Genomic DNA, 20,024 nt, shown 5'->3' on the forward strand with positions numbered 1-20,024 from the left:
GAGCTAAGCCATTAATTCAGCTTAAATGATAAGGGTAAGCAGATGTATGTAAATTAATGACATGACTGTATCTTCTATATTTACCTTTAAGAATGTAAGTACTTTGATTTGATTACATTTTAGTTGTTGTTTCTCAGATAACAAATATAATGAAAATAATAGTGTTGCTCCTTGATTTGGCAATTTAAGAATTTAAAGATTATGCAGTTAGGCTTATGTTTATGTGTAACTAATGCTGAAGCTGTAAGTTCTATATTAAGTGAGCTCTATATACTAAAGTAAGGTTAAGTGGACAGTAACACATGGTTAAACTTCAACAAACTTCTTAAACCTCATGCTCTGGACTCACAGGCAGTGACTGGAATGCTTTCGGACAAAGCTGAAATAAGACTCACCATAAATTATTCTTGCGAGACATGATAAGTTCTTATTTTCTCTGGGTTGCAGTCAGTGAATATTGTCAATAGTTCAGTTGGGTCACACTGTATGTAATCTCAGACGCTCCACCCACCGATGTTCTCAAACTGTTTGATATCTTTTGCACACTAAGTTGACTACAGCTATCAGGATTTTGTCCCTTACATTCTGATTGGCTATCTGCACTGGTGTGGAGCATTTTTTATCAGTCCAACAGGAAACACACCTTTGCCAGCAGCTGCTCTGCGTGCCATGACTGAGCCTTTAGAGCAGTATAGCTGCTGGGATCGGAAGAAGGGTTGTGAAGTTCACAGAACCAGATCTTTGAAAGTTCTTCAGGAGTGTTCTTTAAAGTTGCTGTTAAGCAAGATATACCTTATATTCTCCACAGCACATCAGACAGTTGCACAATTGGTTGTTTTGCATGTCAATCAAATGACTCTTTTTTGTTAAAAGGTAAAAGTATGGTAAAACCAGGAAAGGGTAAGCTGGACTGCTCCAGATTTTCCATTTCAGATAATGACAAGATCTAAGGGAGGTGCTGGAGGTCAGTTTTAAAAAGGAGGCAGCATGTGACTGATGAGCATTAGCAAGAAAGAGAGGAAGGGAGGTCATTCCTTTAAAAGGTGTAGGGGTCACAGTAAGGACAGTGACAGTGTGAGGAAGAGCTGAGTGCAAGGAAGAGGAGGAGCAGGAGGAAGGGCAGCAGGGTTACTGTACCTCTCTCACCGGTCACTGCAGGGTTGGAGTGCTTGGAGTCTAAGGGATCTGTGGTGTCTGGGAGGGTGGCTACAGGGGGAGGAGTTGTGGATGGAGAGGGCGTGGTAGGGGCGTCTGGCAATTAGGCACACGGCACAAACAGACAGACATGGACGCATACAGACAAAACAACAACAAAGGTAAAAATCAAATAAAAAATATATCAAAACAGCAATGGAACATTCATATCATATATCATCACTATCAGATCAAAATATGATGTCATTTGGAAACACCTGCAGTCCTTACCTGTAACACGAATCAGTTTTTTTATGGATACGACAGGTATTGATATGACAGTGATGATATACTTCACCTTGAATACATACAGTAAAGCAAATTAAAATGGAGTGAGATTAATGTAAAATGACTAAAAATGAATAAATTATGAACAAACAATATAGTTATCTACACCATTCAGCCTTTACATTAAAACCACTGACAGATGAAGTAGGTGAACAGTCACTTCTTGAAAGTGATTCCTGTTAAAAGAAGCCAAAGGGTCAAAGTGTGATAGCTAGATGACAGGGTCAGAACATCCCCAAAACATCAGACTGGTCTTGTGGGGTGTTCCTGGTATGCAGTGGTGAGTACCTGGTGGAAACAACTGGTGAAAAACAACTTGGTGGGAGTCTGGCAGTTTAAATAACACAGCTTATCTGTGTATGTGATATTATACATAAATATGCACTTATTGTTTGGGAATGGTTTGTAGAATATGATGAAGAGTTCAAGGAGTTGACTAAGCCTCCAAAGTCCCCAGATCTCCTTCTTATCAGGATTCTGTAAAATGGCCATTTATAAGTCTGATCTGCTATGAGGCCACCTTACAACTTATAGACTGTATGAGGACCTGCTGCTAACATCTTGGTACCAGATACCAGAGGTTTTGTAGAAGCCATGCCTTAGCTGGGCAAAGCCATTTGGAACAATAGCGGTACGTATGGTCAATATTGGACGTGTGGTCATTATGATTTACCTCATTGGTGTCATAATGCCTCAGGACCTAAACTGAGAAGAATTTCCTCACAGATATTCCTGAGTAAAAGTATTATCATTTGAGGACCTACAAAATGTTACTTAGATGCACGTGACTGAGAAAATGTAGCTCCTCACTACAACCCTCTGGACTTGGCAGAATGAGAGGCAGGAACAGGCTGAAGTCAGCTTGTGGTTCGTCTGCTACCTGCCATTTGAAAATTCATGAGCAAAGTCAAAGCAAAGTTCACGCCAATCAGCTTTAACCGAACATCGCTGTGTGCTGTAACTCGAACTGAGCCATTCAGGCTTTTTCAAATGGCAGGTCACATTCAAGCTTTCTTTTAATCCCGAATCCACGTCGGCAGCCTGTCTCAGCCGGGCCGTGCGATCATTAGAAATGCATAAAGCGTGTTTAGCCCCGCGATAAAGGCTGAGGAGTAAAGTTGGGTTGAGGCTGATAAGGTGAATCAGCGGGCTGCTCTCTCTCTAATGAGCTCAAAGGCACGCGCCCCACACTTCTGTTGAAGCCTGTTGAAGCAAAACACCTCAGACACTTCTCGCCTCACACTGCCGCCGCGGCAGCAGCTAGCACAGGAGGGCAAAGCCACTGATGTATTTGCTGTTTTTACCAAATGGAGCACAGTAGATGAACAGAATGTGTTTATCTTGTGTTTTATTCTAATGCAGAAGTAATTAAAATAAAGACTGATTATTAGACTGAAGACAAGAGCATTGCCACTTCCATTATTGGCTTTTGTAATCACTGACCATGGAAAAAGAAGTATATTCCTTAAAGGGAAAGTCATTATTGTAATCTGTCTTTGGAAAATAAAACGGCTCATTCATAGCCCAGCTATGTGAAACATTTGTTACAGTAAATGATTCAGTTGTACAACAGTAGATAATTACTCTTGCCTTCTGCCAAATAGATGGACCATTTTGGTAGTAGATAGATTGAGAATTTCATGTCCGAGGGTTAATTAAGTATGTAATGCAAACATATTACCAACTGGCCTTCACTCATCATATGCTGCTATTAACTACTGCATGAAGGTGGAGTGCCTAAAAGTGCCCAGAAGCCTACTATTGTTACTGAAGGTTAAAATTGGTTTAAAAATCAAAATTTATTTGACCACAAACACTATATAGACAGGGAAGGCTTTCTACTTATCTCACTGCATTTAGCAACAAGAGTGCCACCAACAGATCAGATCAGGATGGATGTTGGATGATCACCACCGCACCTCATTTCCAACTCCCCAACTCATCAATTGGATAGAGAACACAGTATTGCTGCTCCACAGCTCACTGCTGGGGGGCTTTATAGCCCTCTAGCCCGATGCCAGCAGGTTCATGTTATTTATTTATTTTAATTTATATATTTTTCTCACCCATTTCCTTCCCAATTTGGGCTGCCAATTACCCAAACTGTAATTCCTCGCAATGTGGGGGGAGAGCGCAATCTACCCAACCTGTAAAGAGCAAGGCCAATTGTGCTCTCTCTGGGCCTCGGCTGCCAATGGCTAGCAGCATGACTGGTATTTGAACCAGAATAGATTCATGTTTATCTGCTCCAGAGAGTACTATTCTATTGGCAATATTTCTCTACAGGGGCTAGACAAGCTGTATGTGTGTATTTGCACATCTGTGTCAGCAATAAGTGCAACTTAAAGTAGCTGAAAGCATTCATTATTAGGGGTGTCCACAAACATTTGGACATAGCGTATAACTGAGTAAATAAAATGAATAAAAGTACCCAAATCTAACTGCTATGCATTGTGAACGGGCCTCATAATAAAAAAGGTTGGCATTATAAATGCCAGGAGCTTTTGTACAGTACCGGGGCGTGTGCTAATCATTGATGAAAGGCAGTGGGGGAACATGTTGTGCCAGTTGAAAGGACAGTAATGAATCCAGACAAGGTGCTCTATATTTGTGACACCCAATTAGCTTATTATCCCTACAGGAAGTTGTCAGCTTTGTAGCGTCAACATCATTAAAAGCTTTGGTTATCCATGTCCTTACAGTGGCCTGACATTTCGATGGGGCCCCAGCCCGGACCTCTACACTGTGATCCGCACGCTCATTAAATCTCCCTCAGAAGCTCTCAGAGAGAGAGACAGAGAGAAAAGAGCAGGAAAGCAAGTGTCAGACTTGGAGCACTTCCAGCATGCCAAGCTGCTCTCCAGCCTGCAGGACTGAGGGTGTGTAGAGCCACGGAGGCGGCAGCAGGGATGGAGAAGTTTCCGCTTAATGCTGCTGGCCATTGCCATGCAGCTGCTTCTGCTGATAGAGACGGCAGATGCGGTTGCACAAGGCTAGTAGACCGCTGAAACACTGGAACATCGGTGCTGCAGTGTTGTGTCTGGGAAAGCCATTCCGCCGCAAAAGGAGGCCCTAGGACCACTGGTTTTCCCAACAGATATGGCAGACATTTATGACTCAATTCTAACAGTCTTGGAAGTTCTTTAAACTTTTCATTTCCCAATGTTTCTCTAAAGAAACATTGGTTGAGAGGCTCTTATAGATAGCACCAGCCTCTCCAACTGCAATTTATAAATGAGACTTCAAGTATACAAATGATTTATGAATCATTTGGGGACACAGTTACTTTTTTAGACCAGATGGTATCAACTTAAGCAGAGCACTTTAATGATGGGCCATCGGACATCTGAAATGGAGAAGAACCATTTTAGGAGACACATCAGGAGAGCCTGTCTCCCCTCCACACATTTCAGAGAGGAGCTTTTCAGAGAGGATGAAGGAACTGGGGTGTGCTGGGATTAAACTCTCATCCTCCATTGTAGCCAGTCCAGCGTCCAAGAAACGTAGGGATCTGCAGCAAATAGTCAAGGGCTTCTTCCAATTACATATTTTTCCAAAACCATTGAAAACTGCTGCCATCAAACGACTCTTCAACATGGGAGCTCTGATTGCTTATCAATTTATTCATGAGTAGAAATAAGAAATCATTGAGAAAGTCATTTTCAACCAAACTTTGACAAATTCCAAGGGTATTAAATGACATATGTCTAAATACAGATTCTGTTAAATGATCAGATCTGGTATTACTAGATCTTAGTGCCATGTTGGACACATCAGTCATGGAATTCTCCTAGAGATGCTGGTGAACTGGATAGGACTATCTGGAACAGACCTGAAATTTTATTCAGAAAGCTGGAGTTAACTACTACTGATAGCTGCTTGGCCGTGACGTGTGGAATGCCCCATGGGTCAATTCTTGGGCCAGTTCTATTCATTTTATAAATGATTCCATTCATGATTCCTGTATGGAATCATATAATATACCAGGGGTACAAATGATTTATGAATCATTTGGGGATACAGATACTTTTGATGGAACAGTGGTGGCTCAGGGGTTAGAGCTCCGGGCTATTGATTACAAGGTTGTGGGTTCAGCTACCACTGTTGTGCCCTTGAGCAAGGCCCTTCACCTTCTCTGCTCCCCGGGTGCTGGAGTTGGCTGCCCACCGCTCTGTGTGTGTGTGTGTGCTCACTGCCCCTTGGTTCACTAGTGTGTGTTCACTACCACAGATGGGTAAAATGCAGGACACATTTAGCTGTACATAGTACAGTAACAAATATGTGCACCTTTACCCTTTTACCTTTAAATGTGCTGTACAAATAAACTTGCCTATACTGTAAAAGCATAATGTCTATGAATCACAATCATACGTTTGTAAGTAAATGTGTTAATCTCTTAGAAATTCATGTTTTATTACCCATGAATTACGTATGATCAGTTTGATCAGTAATATTAAATTCTGGTATTTTGTTTATTTTTTTTATAAAAAAAGTCTTTTACATAGGAGGCATCAGGTTTTAGCCTAAATCTAGCCTACAGTTTTATTGGTTTCTGACCAAATAAAGTCTCAGCTTTCCTACATTACTGTGAAAGTCAATCTTAGAGCACTAAATATAGATCTGAAGCTTTCAAACATAGAATGATGCATTTGCTACTTCAGAGAGAAAGCTGTTTACAGCTGTGGAAGCTAGTAAGCTGCACATAACAGCTTCCTCACGCTCTGTAAATAAAGGTGTGGAAATGTAAATGTAAATGGACGAGTGGGAATGCTGGAAGATGCTGTATTAGTATGTATTAATATTGACTATACTGAAAAATATCACCTTTCCTGATGTCCTCCAACCAGTAAGAGGATTTCACTGCTGTTACATGGCACTGGCATGCATGTGTGTGTGTGAGTATGTGCTTTTGCGAGTATGTGTGTATTATTACTCTTCCCTGAAAAAAGGTGTTAGTGGTCTCTCCAAAATCAAGGCTTACAGTAGTAAATAATAGAATAAGCATATCACTTCTAATATTTGGGTCAAAAACACTGACCTCAAGTGACAGTTGATGATTTTCTCTATACAGAAAATTATTATTAAAAGGAATTGATCCTGCCTATGTTGGAGTCACTGTCTCTACTGTGCAAGGAAGGCTTTCTACTAGATTGTAGAGTACTGCTTTGAGGATTTGCGTTAGTAAGGTTACATGATCGTCACACCACTAGAGGGCTTTTTTCCCCTGTAGCCCACGCCTGGCATAAGGCATGGTGCCAATAGGTTCACATTAATCTGCTCCAGAAAGTCCTATTTCATTTGCAATACTTCTTTTTAGGGACTAGACAAGCTATGTGTGTGCATTTGCACATCTGTATCAGCAATGGTGCATCTCTAAATAGATGAATGTATTCATTAAAAGGGGGCGTCCACAAACCTTTCCAAAGCAATGGACTGTCTGTTTTTCCATTTTACCTCCATTCATACGTAGAATGCTCCAAATGGAATGGGTGTGTCTCAATGACAAGCATGAAGCCGCATAAAGCAGATATATACGAAACACAGCCTCTCCCTGGCCACTGATCTGCGATCTCTCCCGCTGCACGGGTCTGGAGCGGGTCATCAATATTTTGAAAAGTTTTAATGGGTTTTTGGAGCGCTGGTGTCTATCTAAACTTTCTTTCGAGCTGGCTTTAGATTCAGGTTCTGTGGGCCACATGAAGGTCACTTTGCAATCGATTCCGAAGGGGAAAATGATTAAATCTTAAAGAGATACTGGCGGGGGCGTTAGTGATGTATTTGCTTTACAGACGCTGCAAGTTGGGAAGGCGGAAGGGGGGGCTGGCGTTTAAAACGGTTGGACAATACAGCACTGGGCAATGGCAGGGGGTGAGAGCACCTATTTCAGCACATGAGACAGGTGCTTTTTTAACGCGGTCACACTCCGTTAGCCACGTTAGCGCTTCCTCTGCAGCACTTACCGTATACGAACAGCACGTATTCAGCGTGGTTGGTGCCCAGGTGATTGCTGGCTTCGCAGCGGTAGGTGCCATTGTCTGTTTTGTTTAAGGACGTGAAGGTGAGGTCTCTGCCCTCTACGATCATGCGGTCCAAGTCTGGCAGTTCACCCCCGTCTTTTGTCCACAGTACCGGGTCTGGCCTGAGACACACATACAGACACACATAAACACATGCCCAAAAAAGAGGGGAAGGAGCGGTTTGTGTGAGATCTCAAACTTATGATTTATTGAAATGGTTCAAGGGATTAAAAAGAAAGAGACTGTTTACACCTTGCATTAGCATTCACATAAAATGCACCCTTAGCGTGACCAGAGATCTGATATTATATATTATGTGGGTCTAGAGCCTACCCGGACTCACTGGGTGAAAGTCCAGTGCAGGGTACCACACACACTCATTCACTCACACCTAGGGACAATTGCATGCTATTTACCAACCATACATGGGAGAAAAGCAGAGCACCCAGAAGAAACCCACACAGACAGAAGATTTGCTGTGGGAGAACACAGCAAACTCCTCACAGACAGAGACCAGATCAACGAGCATTTGTTTAATCTGCTGGAGCTCGATGCTATACTGTTACATTTTCCAGTGACTACTGTTCGTGTTTTTTTTTTAACGACTACTTTGGGACGTCTTTTAAACTGTTATATTCAGCCATAATAAGCAGAGCTTGATTCACATTACAGCCTGTGGAAAATAACTGTGTCTGTGGATGATGTGAAAGACTTACGAGGGGTTTCCTTTAGACACACACTCCAGTTTGAGAAACTGTCCTTCCAGTGGGAGTGTTTGAGAAGGCCTGATCTCAACACGAGGGGCATCTGCAGAGGTTGACAGATATAAACAGTCACATCACACTGCTACATAGACTCCAAATCAGAATCAGCGCTGCAAACTCAAACTAAAACAGTGGAAGCTGTTTAAATTAAAGAAAAGAGATCATGTTCATTTTACACTCTATAGATGTCTTGGTGGCTTGATTGATGGCTTGGTGTTGGTGTGCTACTCACAGTGCACCTCCAGCACTTCTGTGGCCTGTTGTGAGGTGGAGGGCAGGGCCTCATGGTCCACTTTGCAGGTGTAGGCCACACCATCGTCGTCCCTGTCCACCTGAAGCTGCAGAGAGCTCTTGACTGTAAACGTCTTTCCACTGGCATTCACTTCCTTCGCTCCTGTACAACAACAGATTTACACACATGCAGTTTATCCTGTCACTCACTTCTAAAAAAAATTAAATCAATAATAATGATAATAATAATAATAATAATAATAATAATAATAATTACTATGACAAATACATCAAAAAGTTCATTTTCCTGAAGAAAACACAGATGCTCAACTTAAGTGGTTTCTACTCCCGGGCAGTTGCTAGGATGTTGCTATGTGGTCACTAGGATAAAACTAGATAGAAGGTTGTATTGGTTTTGCTACATGGTTGCTATGGTATTCCAGGTGGTTGCTATGGAGCTGTTCATAGTCGCTGGTTGGTTGCTAGATGGTTGCTACAGTATCATAGATAGTTCCTATGGTGTTGGGTGGTTACTATAGTGTTGCAAGGTGGTCACTTTAGTGTTGCTTGGTGCATTAGCATCCCATGTGGTTGATATTTTGTTGTAAAGTAGTTGATAGGTGGTTGCTTTGTTGTTGCTAGGTGGCTGCTATGGTATCCTATGTTGCTATCATGCTGCTAAGTGGATGCTAAATTTGTGCTATTGTGTTGCAAGGTGGTTGCTAGTGTGTTGCAAGGTGGTTGCTACATGGTAACAAGGTTATTTCAGGTGGTTCTTATGGTGTTGCTTAGTGGTTGCTAGGGTGTTTGATAGGCAGTTGCTGTGGTTTCCCAGGTGCAACCTGTGGGTTCCCAGATGTAGCTAAGAGTAAAAAGGGAATGATATATATTATTTATTTAAAAATAAAAAGTATGATTGGAGGGACAGACAGGTCACACAGTATCAGTGTTTGATGTTATAGTACAGCGTGCAGTTGTGCTTTTGTCTGAGTTATGAAAAGTGGACATCCTGGAAGACATTGGCTAAAGTGAGGAGGCGCATTCATTATTTCTAGCCACTCCCAGAACACTTCACCAGCTTCCCATCTCAAAACACATCTCTCCGACTTTGTGTACAAAGACGGCTAAAGTTCAGATTTCACTTTTATCCGTTTTAAAAAGAGTGGATTTTCCACTGCTAAATAAAGGAAGTCTTCCGTTGAGCAAATTTGATTGGACGCCATCTTTTTGAAGGTGTAAAAGACCCCACTGTCTCAATATCTGTTTGTGAAAATCATATACGACACTGTGCTTGTTGGATTTCACTCTGGTTCACTCTGAGTATCTGAATGTTTTATACATTCATTTATAAACACTTGCCTTCAATTCTTTCCATCCTTCAACCTAAAGCCAATTAAAGTCTCCCATACACCACCTCAACTGTACTGTCAGAACATCTTGTTTCTTTGGTTATTTTTGTTTATTTCTTTTCTTTTCTTTTTCACTTGTTCCTTGTCTCTTTCTTTCATTAATATTTCTTTCTTCCAATTTTCTTTTTCTTGTTTTTTATTCTTATTGTTTTTCTTCATTCATTTTTTCTTTAATTCACTTTTTACTTTATTTCTTGTTCCGTCTTTTTCTTTCTTCCTTTGTTTCTGTTTCTTTGAGTCTTTCTTTCTCTCTTTCTTTCATCTTTTTCCTTTACTTTTGTTTTCTTTTTTCTTTAATCTTTCTTTTGTTCCTTTTCTTTCTTTCTTTTTCTTTCTTCCTTTCTTTATGTTTCTCTCTTTCTTTCTCTTTATTTCTTTTTTACTTTCTCTCTTTTTTCAATAAAGTATCTTTGCATGTAGACACACACACACACACACACACACACACACACACACACACACACACACACACACACACTGTCTTTGCAAGAGGAAATCTGCATTCAGAGAATAGGTAGCAAGCAGCACATCAGGAGCTCAGGTGAGTATAACTTTTATTCTGATGTAAACAACCAGCCAACCAACCAAACAATCAATCAACCAAGCAAACAAACAAACAACAGAACCTCTTTTAGTGCTCACACAACAACATTCCCACAAAACAACGAGCCCTGAAGCTACAAACATGGAACAATTCATCTGAGACTCTGAAAGATAAACTTACAATTAGATTTAACATTGTGAAGGATGGTTTCCCTCCATGCTTCAAACACACAGACATGTAACTTCACAGACCTTCACAGAAACACAGACCAAGTTCATTTAGGTTCAAATGTAAAGTGTGGCCATCGTTCCCTGACATTATTTCAGAGAATACAATAAGGAAGTTCAGGAAAGCTTTCCCTCTGTGATTGAGCAGAAATGATGGATAGAAAGAGTAAAACAAGGTATTTGGAGTGTATCCAATGATTTATCTTCTAACCAATGTGAACCATCCATCCATCCACCCAACCATCCATCCATCCATTCACTTGCAACAGCAGTTTGATAAAAGTTTCTGAACACTAGGTTTTATTTTTATCTTCTTTATCCATCTATTTATTCCACTTGTTTTTGGAGCTGCTCCTCCTCCTACAGTTTGCGAGATATCAACACCATTTAAACTGTGACACCTTCATCCTGATCTGGAATACTGTGACTGTACACAGCTTTTAGATGAGTGCAATTGTATTCAAACAGTAAACATGCAAAAATATATTTTGACCAAACCCCTTTTTGCTTTTGTCTACATTTGGTCCTTTTGTCTTTTCTTTCTTTCTTTCTTTCTTGCTTGCTTGTTTTCTCTTGTTTCTTTTGTTATTTTCTGTTCTTTCTTTAGTTTATTCCTTTTTTCTATATTTGGTCATTTCGTTCTTTCTTTCTTTCTTTCTTTCTTTCTTTCTTTCTTTCTCTTGTTTTCCTATTTTCATTTCTTTCTCCAGTTTTCTTTCTTTTTATTGTTTCTTTTATTTTCTATTTTGTTTCTTTGTTCAGTTTGTTCCTTTTTTCTTTGGGTCTTTCCTTTCTTTTTCCTTTTCTTTCTTTCTTTCTTTCTTTCTTTCTTTCTTTCTTTCTTTTCTTTATTAGTTTGCTCCTTTCTTTCTTTTTTAAATTTATTTTATTTTCTTTCATTAGTTTGGCTTTGACTTTTTTGTTTTTATTTTTTTGGTCCTTTTCTTTCTAGTTTTTACTTTTCTTTCTTTCTCAGAAAGAAAGAAGCTGATTGAAAAGTGTCTGAACTGAAGTTTATTTAAGTTCAAATCCATCCAACCACCCTTTGTCTATAAGAGGGAAATACAAGTGAAGCTCTTCAATCCACAGACGGAAAAGACTTCAATGTTTTGCATAATTCACAACTCTAGAAAGTCTATGAATGTGTACATTATCTATTCATTTATTTTTCTTTCTTGTATTTATTTCAACAGCATTTGCTGTTGAAATAAAGGTTTCTTCAGACCTTCACTGAAGGTGAATTAAAAAGCAGTCTTTGACTATTCACACCAACATGAACCCATAGAGCAAAATAAAGAACATTCTAGAGCTTTTCAACCCATCCATCAATCACTCCATCCATCCATTCATCCATCCATACACGTGTAACAGCTGTTTGAGAAAAGTTTCAGAACTTTAAGTTCATTGAAGTTCACACCCATCCATCCAAAGATAGCTCTTCTATCCACAAAATGAAAAGACTTCAGTATTTTGCATAATTTACAACTCTCGAAAGTCTACAGAAAGTGTACATAATCCATTCATCCATTCAAACTTACAGCAGGTATTTTAGAAACGTCTCTTCAGACTTTCAGACAAGTTAATTTAAGTTGAAAATAATAAAAAGCTGTGTTTGACTCTTTATGCTAACATGAACTCAAGGAGCAAAATAAAGACAATTCAGATGTTCTTTAGTGCTCTGTGTAACTGTGCAGACGTCTGCAGTGGGGTGAGACACAGAATTTGGAAAATGACAGAAAAGACTTCCATCTTTTTGCATAATCTGCAACACTAGTCAATGAAGGCTATGAAGATAGATCGTCTACCCATGCATCCATCTGTCTATCTATCTATCCATCCATCCATCCATCCATCCATCCATATGTGTGGAATCCATCTGCATAATGGAGTAGGCTCAGCGCTGACTTTATCTTTCTATCTCTCTCTACGGGGTAGAGCGGGAGATGTGCCAGCAGACACATTCAAAATTAAGGTCAGCATGTTTTTACATTAATATTTATGAAGGCAAATCAACACAGTACACACACGCTTGTACACACAAATACACACACACACACTCGCAGAGGGCTCACAGATCCTTATTAAACACACACTGCATGTGTAATTATATTCATAGCGAGACACAATTTAGAGTGAATCAGAGTTCTCTTTAACGTTGCTAATTTCACTTTTAAGGGAATGTGCCTTGCAGAGCCTCAAACTGGAAGACTTTCCTGGCATTCGGAGATAGCTAAAGCATACGCCAAGACAGAGAGCAGCGGGAAAGGTAGGGGAAAAAAAGGGGGCTAAAGATTAGCATTTCATTTTTTGCTGTGAGCAGATCTGAATTTTAATGCTCATTTCCAAATGGCGGGCGTTTGAATCAACAGGAGGTGGGAAGGTTACGTGCTGATTTGGCCTATTCATCCTCCATTTCGCCCATTAGACAGCAATGAGAGAGAGAGAAGTGTGTGGCTAGGAAAAACACCATGCTACACTTAACACCCAACATTCAATACAATACATACAATTCGAATCTGTACACAAGTTCATATATTACTTCTGCGTGCACATATCTGCATGCTGCTGTGGCGTGGACGACTTATAATAATACAGGTTAATGAAGAAAAAAGACTAGGGTCTCAATGTAACATTTTGTTTAGACAGGGGCTGTAACTAATGACTATTTCTCTAATTGATTAATTTGATAACTATTAGTCATTTCCTCTCACTCGGCTTCTGTCTCACCACCATCATGCTTCAAAGTTCTAATAAACGATTCCTTCTGTTATGATCCTGCAAATCAACAGAAGCTATATCACCCCCTATATGTCCTGTAGTGTACTGCAGTCTGTCAGAATAGCTACATGTCTCATAGAGGCTGTTTACACCCTGCATTAACATGTGTTTTTGGTAACCGGATCACATTCAGATTGCACCACATGAAAAGCCAGGTGTAAACACACATCCTGTGCATCCTTGCATCATAAATCACTCAACTCACATTCCAATGTGGTTTAGAGATGCATCTTCCGTGTTTGGATTTTGTTAGACAAGCATAAATACGTCTGTTTTTTATTATGACTGATTACACAGTGGTAGATGATTGATTCAGTTGAAAAAGTCGCAAACTGCAAAAAATGTGTAAAACTTATATTGTATTGTATATTGTATACCCTCACCATTCCTCGTAAGAAGATTTTGTACATATTTAAGAGATTTGGGATGCATTTTTGTGAAAAGTGTAACCAAAATCCGGCCAAAGAATATCCAGATACAGATACGGATGTGAAACGCATGTTAATGACAGGTGTAAAGAGGCTCATAATGACCCCATTTACACCTGGTCACTTCATGTGACTAGTATCTGAGCTGTATCCTGATATGATTTTAGCCACATGCATTAACACTCGGTACTCAAATGCATTTTCGATTAGTCAGACTGATTTCTGTATGGGACAAAATATGCAAATTTGCTCATTGAATGTCGTTGTTACTGGTGTTTCAGTTGTACTGGGGAGTTTTGGTGGTTGAATGTGTCTTGGAGAGACGGGTGTGTTAACACCGATATAACATGGTTCTCAGACCACCTCCTGAAGTGGTTTGAGTGATTGGATTCGTATCTGGTTTAAATGAGTCTTGGGTGTGTCTACACTTGCATTTTTATGTAGCTCAATCGGATCCAGATATAATCCTGCATGAAGCCACCAGATGTAAACAGGGCCATTGTCTCTGCCTGAGCAAAAAGTGTCATTAACATCCTGCTGCAAGGTGCTCATGCCGACCTTCTCTTCTCCTAAGGGGGGGTTTAGGAGAACAAATATAAAAATCACTGATCTTTTATTAATGCAATCTGTTTATTTTTCTCTTTAGACAAAAGAGAAAATACATGTTTCCTTTGGAAATTACCAAAAGCATACAAGCAAGTCCCCACTCACTAGACTAGATGCTTCATTAGAAAGACTATGTGAAACTTGATGTGGTCTTCTGCTGTTGTAGCCCATTGATCTCAAGATTGGACGTGTTTTTTTGGAATGGCCTACACAAAGGTCTTCTAAAGCACTGTGAAACAATAATTAACAACTATAAAACACATTTGGGTGCACATTGGGTAAGAAATAAAATTATTTGTGGGGTTTGTTCCTTACCATTTATGCTTTTTTAGGTTTTGGTTGAAGAGGTGGTGTCCTATAATGTCTGTAAATGTGCACTAATTCAGGAAATCAGACTTCAACTTGAAGAACCTTCGAATCCTTAAATGGTTCAGTGACAGACTTGACGGATAACCTATGTGTTCAAATGTCTCTATATTGCAGCAGAAATGGTTACGCTTTTGTCCTTGTCTTCTTTTTCAGTACTGAATAAAAGAGTGGTCTTTAAGCATGGACTTTGGCTATTAAGACAGTAAAGGCCATTGCTGCCTGCAGAAGACCTGCTGTATTTCCACACATGGGTAGTGAACTGCTGTACTGCAGTAGGTGTGGGTAACTAGGCTTAAGTTGGTTTTGAAAATGGATCACATGCTTTTTGATGAGCTGTAATCTCCCGCACTCGAGAGAGAGTAGGCAGCATGTGCCACATGAGCCGAAGTGATACAGTATGTGACCGACCGGAACTAATGTGCTATAGGCTTAGATTCCTTCCCCTCTCTCTTTCTTTCTCTCGGCCTTTCTCTGATGGTGTAGCTAGCTAATCATCATGGTGTGACTGGCCGAGTTGAGCTCCACGGCACAGCTCCATCTCCTTCCAATGCTGTGCAATGCTATCTGGCTAATCCTCACACACATACACACTCACTCACACACATTGTGTTAGCGCTGGCTGCCAGGAGCCTCCAACTTCAGTCTGAGATCAGATTTGTGCGTGTGATTGTCTGAGCCAGCCCAGCATTAATAATTCCTTTCTGTCTTTCTTACACTCTCTGTTTCTCAGTACCTCTCACACAAACACAAAATAGTAGTACAACCTCCATCTCAATGCAGTGGTCAAGGGATAATTTGTAGGGATTACTATACCTCTACTATCATTGCTATCTAGGGGAAACTACAGATATATTAACCCTCAGGAGTCTACAGACACACCAGCACATCAAATACAATGTTCCTCGATGTTTCTATTAATATCTTTGTGATAATACATCAGAGGAATGTGGTTCAAACATTTTCTGAATCTGTAGAGCATGTCCTTTCCCATACGTGACTCACATATGAAGTTACAAGGTTGTAAAGATGGGCTGAGATACTGTTATATAAGATTATAGTTAACATTCTACATGATTTTGGTCTGTTTCAGTACATTTAACTTTAGTTCACTGAACTTTCTTTTATCATTTTTTATTTCCTAATTATTAGTTTTAGTCATGGTTTAACTATAGCTTCTTGGTGAATGTTTTCACGTAAATGTTTTATTTATTTATTTATTTAGTTCTTTTACATTTTATTTATTTTACTGTTTTATGGTTTGCTTAATGTCTACTCTTAGGTAACTATTACAATTGATTCTTTGTTTCATTATACAAATTTCTTGTTTTCATTTTCAATCTATATTTTCTGTATGTATCACCTAGGCTACATTGTAAATAAGGGTCACCCTCAATATATTCCAAGTTTAAATAAAGGTTGAATTGAAAATACTCATCTCTGCTTCTTATCTGTAACTGCTGGATTCCTATGTCCAGCTATGTTTTGTGTGAAACTGACCAATGGACACTTGAAGAAATTCTTCTGCATTTTGTCACCATTTATATACTATTTTATTCATACATTCCACTACCTTTATGAATCTAGAATTCAGTAAAATAAACTAATTTCAAGCCCCAAAACAAATCCTAATAAATATGAAATATGAAGAATTTCTCAAATACGACTTCAGTTTTTTGGGTTTAGGGTAAGAGTATCTCCTCTAGGTCACGTGGAGTATCATTGAAATCTTTCTGAACATTTCAATATAAAATATAATCCTATTTGCAAGTGGCTTTAAAGGCAAATGTAAGAAGATGCGCAACAATTGGGAAAAGTCATTTTAGACCATTACTATTGGTCCTTTCATTATGAAATAAATGTAGGATGGTACCTGACTTTTGCACAGTGCTTTAAAGCAAGCCCTCATACCTGACCTTAAAAGAGGTTAATATCATGAGCTCAGCCGTTAAAGTCTTATAAAGGTCCAACATTCTAACAAACTGTGGAAGCTTATTATTATTGTTTTATTAACCATTTGATTTGTTATAGTATAAACAAGCCAGTATCTGTATCACTGTGATTTTCTTCGCTGATACAATAAATACAAAGGACCTCCATTTATAGCATGATATTATTAGACGATAAACCAGTTGGCATATAGAACATTGAGCTTGAAAGTAAGCATAATCGCACAGTGTACCACCATCTTTCTGCCTAACATCTCAGAAGAGGCCACCCTGTCACTTACATAGTACACAGTAGTTGAAACTTTAATGGGGGCCCCTAGCTGGTACAGTTTTCCATTGGAATAAGCTGTATGTACATACGGCTTAGAGCAGCATATGGGTGCGTACTGCGAGCAATGTCCTGTTGATACAGTAAAATACTGCGCTCTGCTAAACCCTGGGCTGCAAACAGAACGGCTTGCTCCTCTCTTTGGCTGACACAGGAGGGATTAGCGCTCATGTTAACGTTAGCGTGTCCGCGCGGCGCTGTGAAGCTGGACTCTGATTCGGCCTCCTGCTGACAGGATGAAAGAGGGAGCTTTAAGCAGTGAGAAGCTGCTAGTGCGCTTAGAGTCAGCGCACAGCTCACTCTCCGTTTCCCTTTCTTTCACTCTCTCCACCAACTCTTCTCTCTCACTCTGGAAAAGTTAATACAACACCACCAGTGGGGCTTCAACTGAGTTTTTTTTAGGTGCTTAGGGTCCAGTGGGTGGGGACTGCCACTGAGCTGGAAATGGCCCCTTTATTATTTTTCCGTACAATGTAAAATCAGAAACACTATATAGGACACTATAGTAGGAAATGGAAATATCCCCTTATAACTAATTCTTAACCACTATTTTAGGGAACAGAAACGGACCCCTTATTACCGCCCCTTAGTTTGGAAGATCAACAGCACTATACAGAACACTAATATAGGGAACAGAAATTGAATCCTAATCCAGGGGTGTCAACAGACCCCAGTTTAGAAATGTTCTTGGTCTAATCACTATTCCAAACATTGAAAAATCATGAGCTCTATGTAGAATGCTAGTGTAGAGTCCAGAAATGTTCCTCTAGTGCATATTCCATACACTGGATCAGTAAAGAACCTTCAAAATCAGGAGCAGAATACAGAATACAGTTCATGCAATGCAAAAATTTGCCCAAAACCACTGTTAATAGTTGAGAAGAAGATGAAAGGATCTCCAAAATGTATTATTTTAGTTGGACAGGAGCACCATGCAAATGTTTGGGCACCCCAATACGTTTGAGCTCTCGGATAACTTTTACCAGGGTCACATTTATCCTTAGGGAAGACTATGTGATGCAAATATATTAAATGTGTACGAAGACTCTGATTCGTCAACCCTGGTCACTACACTCAGCAGTTGTGGGGTCCTCTAAGCAGCTGAAAATTTAAATAATGAATGTCCACAAAGCAGGAGAAGGCTAAATAGAAGCAAATACCAAAGCATTTTCAGATCGCTGTTTCCTCAGTTCATAATGTAATGGCAGTGAAGGTCAAGTAGACATCTTGAAAACAAAGAAACCTTTCTGAGAGAACTACTCATAGGACTGCTCAACTCAAAATCCCTGGTTGACTTCAGGAAGATTTAGCAGGCTCTGGAGTGAGGCGTGCACTTTTCTACTGTGCAGCGACACCTGCCCAAATATATGGAAGACTCAACAAAAGAAAACCCTCTGTGTCTAATGCAGTTTGTTAACAGGGTAAATATAACTTTCGGCCTTGCTTTGCTTAAGCCTGCTACTATATTATTACAGGGGACAATTTTTTAAAGACACATGATACATATCACAATGTATTACATGTAGGATTAGTTCTAATAAGCCAGCAAAATCATATTGCTATATTCACTAAATGAAAGGCTGTCTAGAAAATGTGGTGTAGTGTAGTGGGTAATGATGCTGCCTTCTACGACTTCCTGCCTGGGTGCGTTTATCTATATCAATAAGAACCATGAGGTAGAACCCTTAACACTACATTCACTTACCTCTGTAACAGGAATACATTGTTATTGAGTTACTGAGTTACTGAGTATAATAGTCTGCCCGATACCATATGTACTGCAATAACCTGAATTGTTGATTATACGTCATCATACACCAGCAGGCAGGGATACATATTATATTAATATTCTTAATAATACAGTGTTACACTCTTAACGCATGGATGTACTGCACTGCACTACAATTTCTGATTCCAATACTGATGACACTCACAAAATGTGCTTGAAACTATATAGTGCACTACTTTGGGGTTTATATGATGGTGTCCGAAAACACAGTGCCAACTGTAACAATCCCACAATGCACCGTCAGATACATATTGTACAGACGACGTACACAAACTGACATGGAATACCGATGATCCATTGCATTATTCTGTTTGAAGATTCGCACGCAGCTTCTCTGAGGAAGACCGATGCTCAGATATGCCATTTGCTCTCGCGCAGCAGTAAGCTCGCACACACGACGAGTTTGAAATCGTCACATAATTTATCATGATATTGATTTCTTATCGCCTGCTCCTATGTGGAAAGTGCAATGCAACTTTCATAAAATACAGGGCAATGGATGCAAATGAGTCCCATAACTCTGAAGAGCTTGTATATGAGCTCCACTGGAGAAGTCTGGGAGAGGTAGTGCAGGGCTGGTGTGTGACAGAAAATGGCATTAACATCCATGTTTTATTCATCATTCAGCCACAACCGAATCACAAGACTTCCATTTTTAATAGGTATCGATTGATTTCACCATTGTACTGGGAGCGTTTTAATTCATTATGAGGGGCAGAACACAGATGCAACTGTAAATTAAGAGGGAATGAGGTGTGGCAGTAAAATCAACTACATTCCAGCATTTATAAACACACACAGGTACACACAGCTTGTGATCCTACAATGTCAGAACCTAAGGTCATAAATATGTCCCATATCGCTGCAGGCATAAGGAAATCTCCACAGTGTATAAATGGACCAACAGATGAACCACAGGTTCTACATTATGGACATCCACCAATAAGATTGCCACATATAAAGCTTTAGTACAATAGTGATACTACAGGGTCGGAAGATATGGTAAAAATCACAATACATTCTAATGATGCATGATATCTATATGTATATGTATATGTCAATAGTTAGTTTTTTTTATATATATATATAAATGCCTAGTATGTATT

At 39.6% G+C, this 20,024-nt stretch overlaps 1 protein-coding gene across 2 annotated transcripts in view; it reads right to left on the reverse strand.

Moving 5' to 3' along the window:
* cadm2a (cell adhesion molecule 2a) overlaps nt 1-20,024 on the reverse strand; it is a 425,903-nt gene that overhangs the window by 19,355 nt on the left and 386,524 nt on the right. Inside the window, exons 6-9 of one of the 2 annotated variants that reach the window (XM_072658900.1) lie at nt 8,496-8,657; nt 8,216-8,306; nt 7,443-7,621; nt 1,138-1,251 (exon numbers count right to left, since the gene is read on the reverse strand). In XM_072658900.1, the coding sequence (XP_072515001.1) occupies nt 1,138-1,251; nt 7,443-7,621; nt 8,216-8,306; nt 8,496-8,657 (546 nt within the window). The remainder of the gene's footprint in view (nt 1-1,137; nt 1,252-7,442; nt 7,622-8,215; nt 8,307-8,495; nt 8,658-20,024) is intronic. The other variant, XM_072658901.1, reaches the window with a different exon arrangement.

The sequence above is a fragment of the Salminus brasiliensis genome, chromosome 16 (genome assembly GCF_030463535.1).
Source record: "Salminus brasiliensis chromosome 16, fSalBra1.hap2, whole genome shotgun sequence".
NCBI lineage: Eukaryota > Metazoa > Chordata > Actinopteri > Characiformes > Bryconidae > Salminus > Salminus brasiliensis.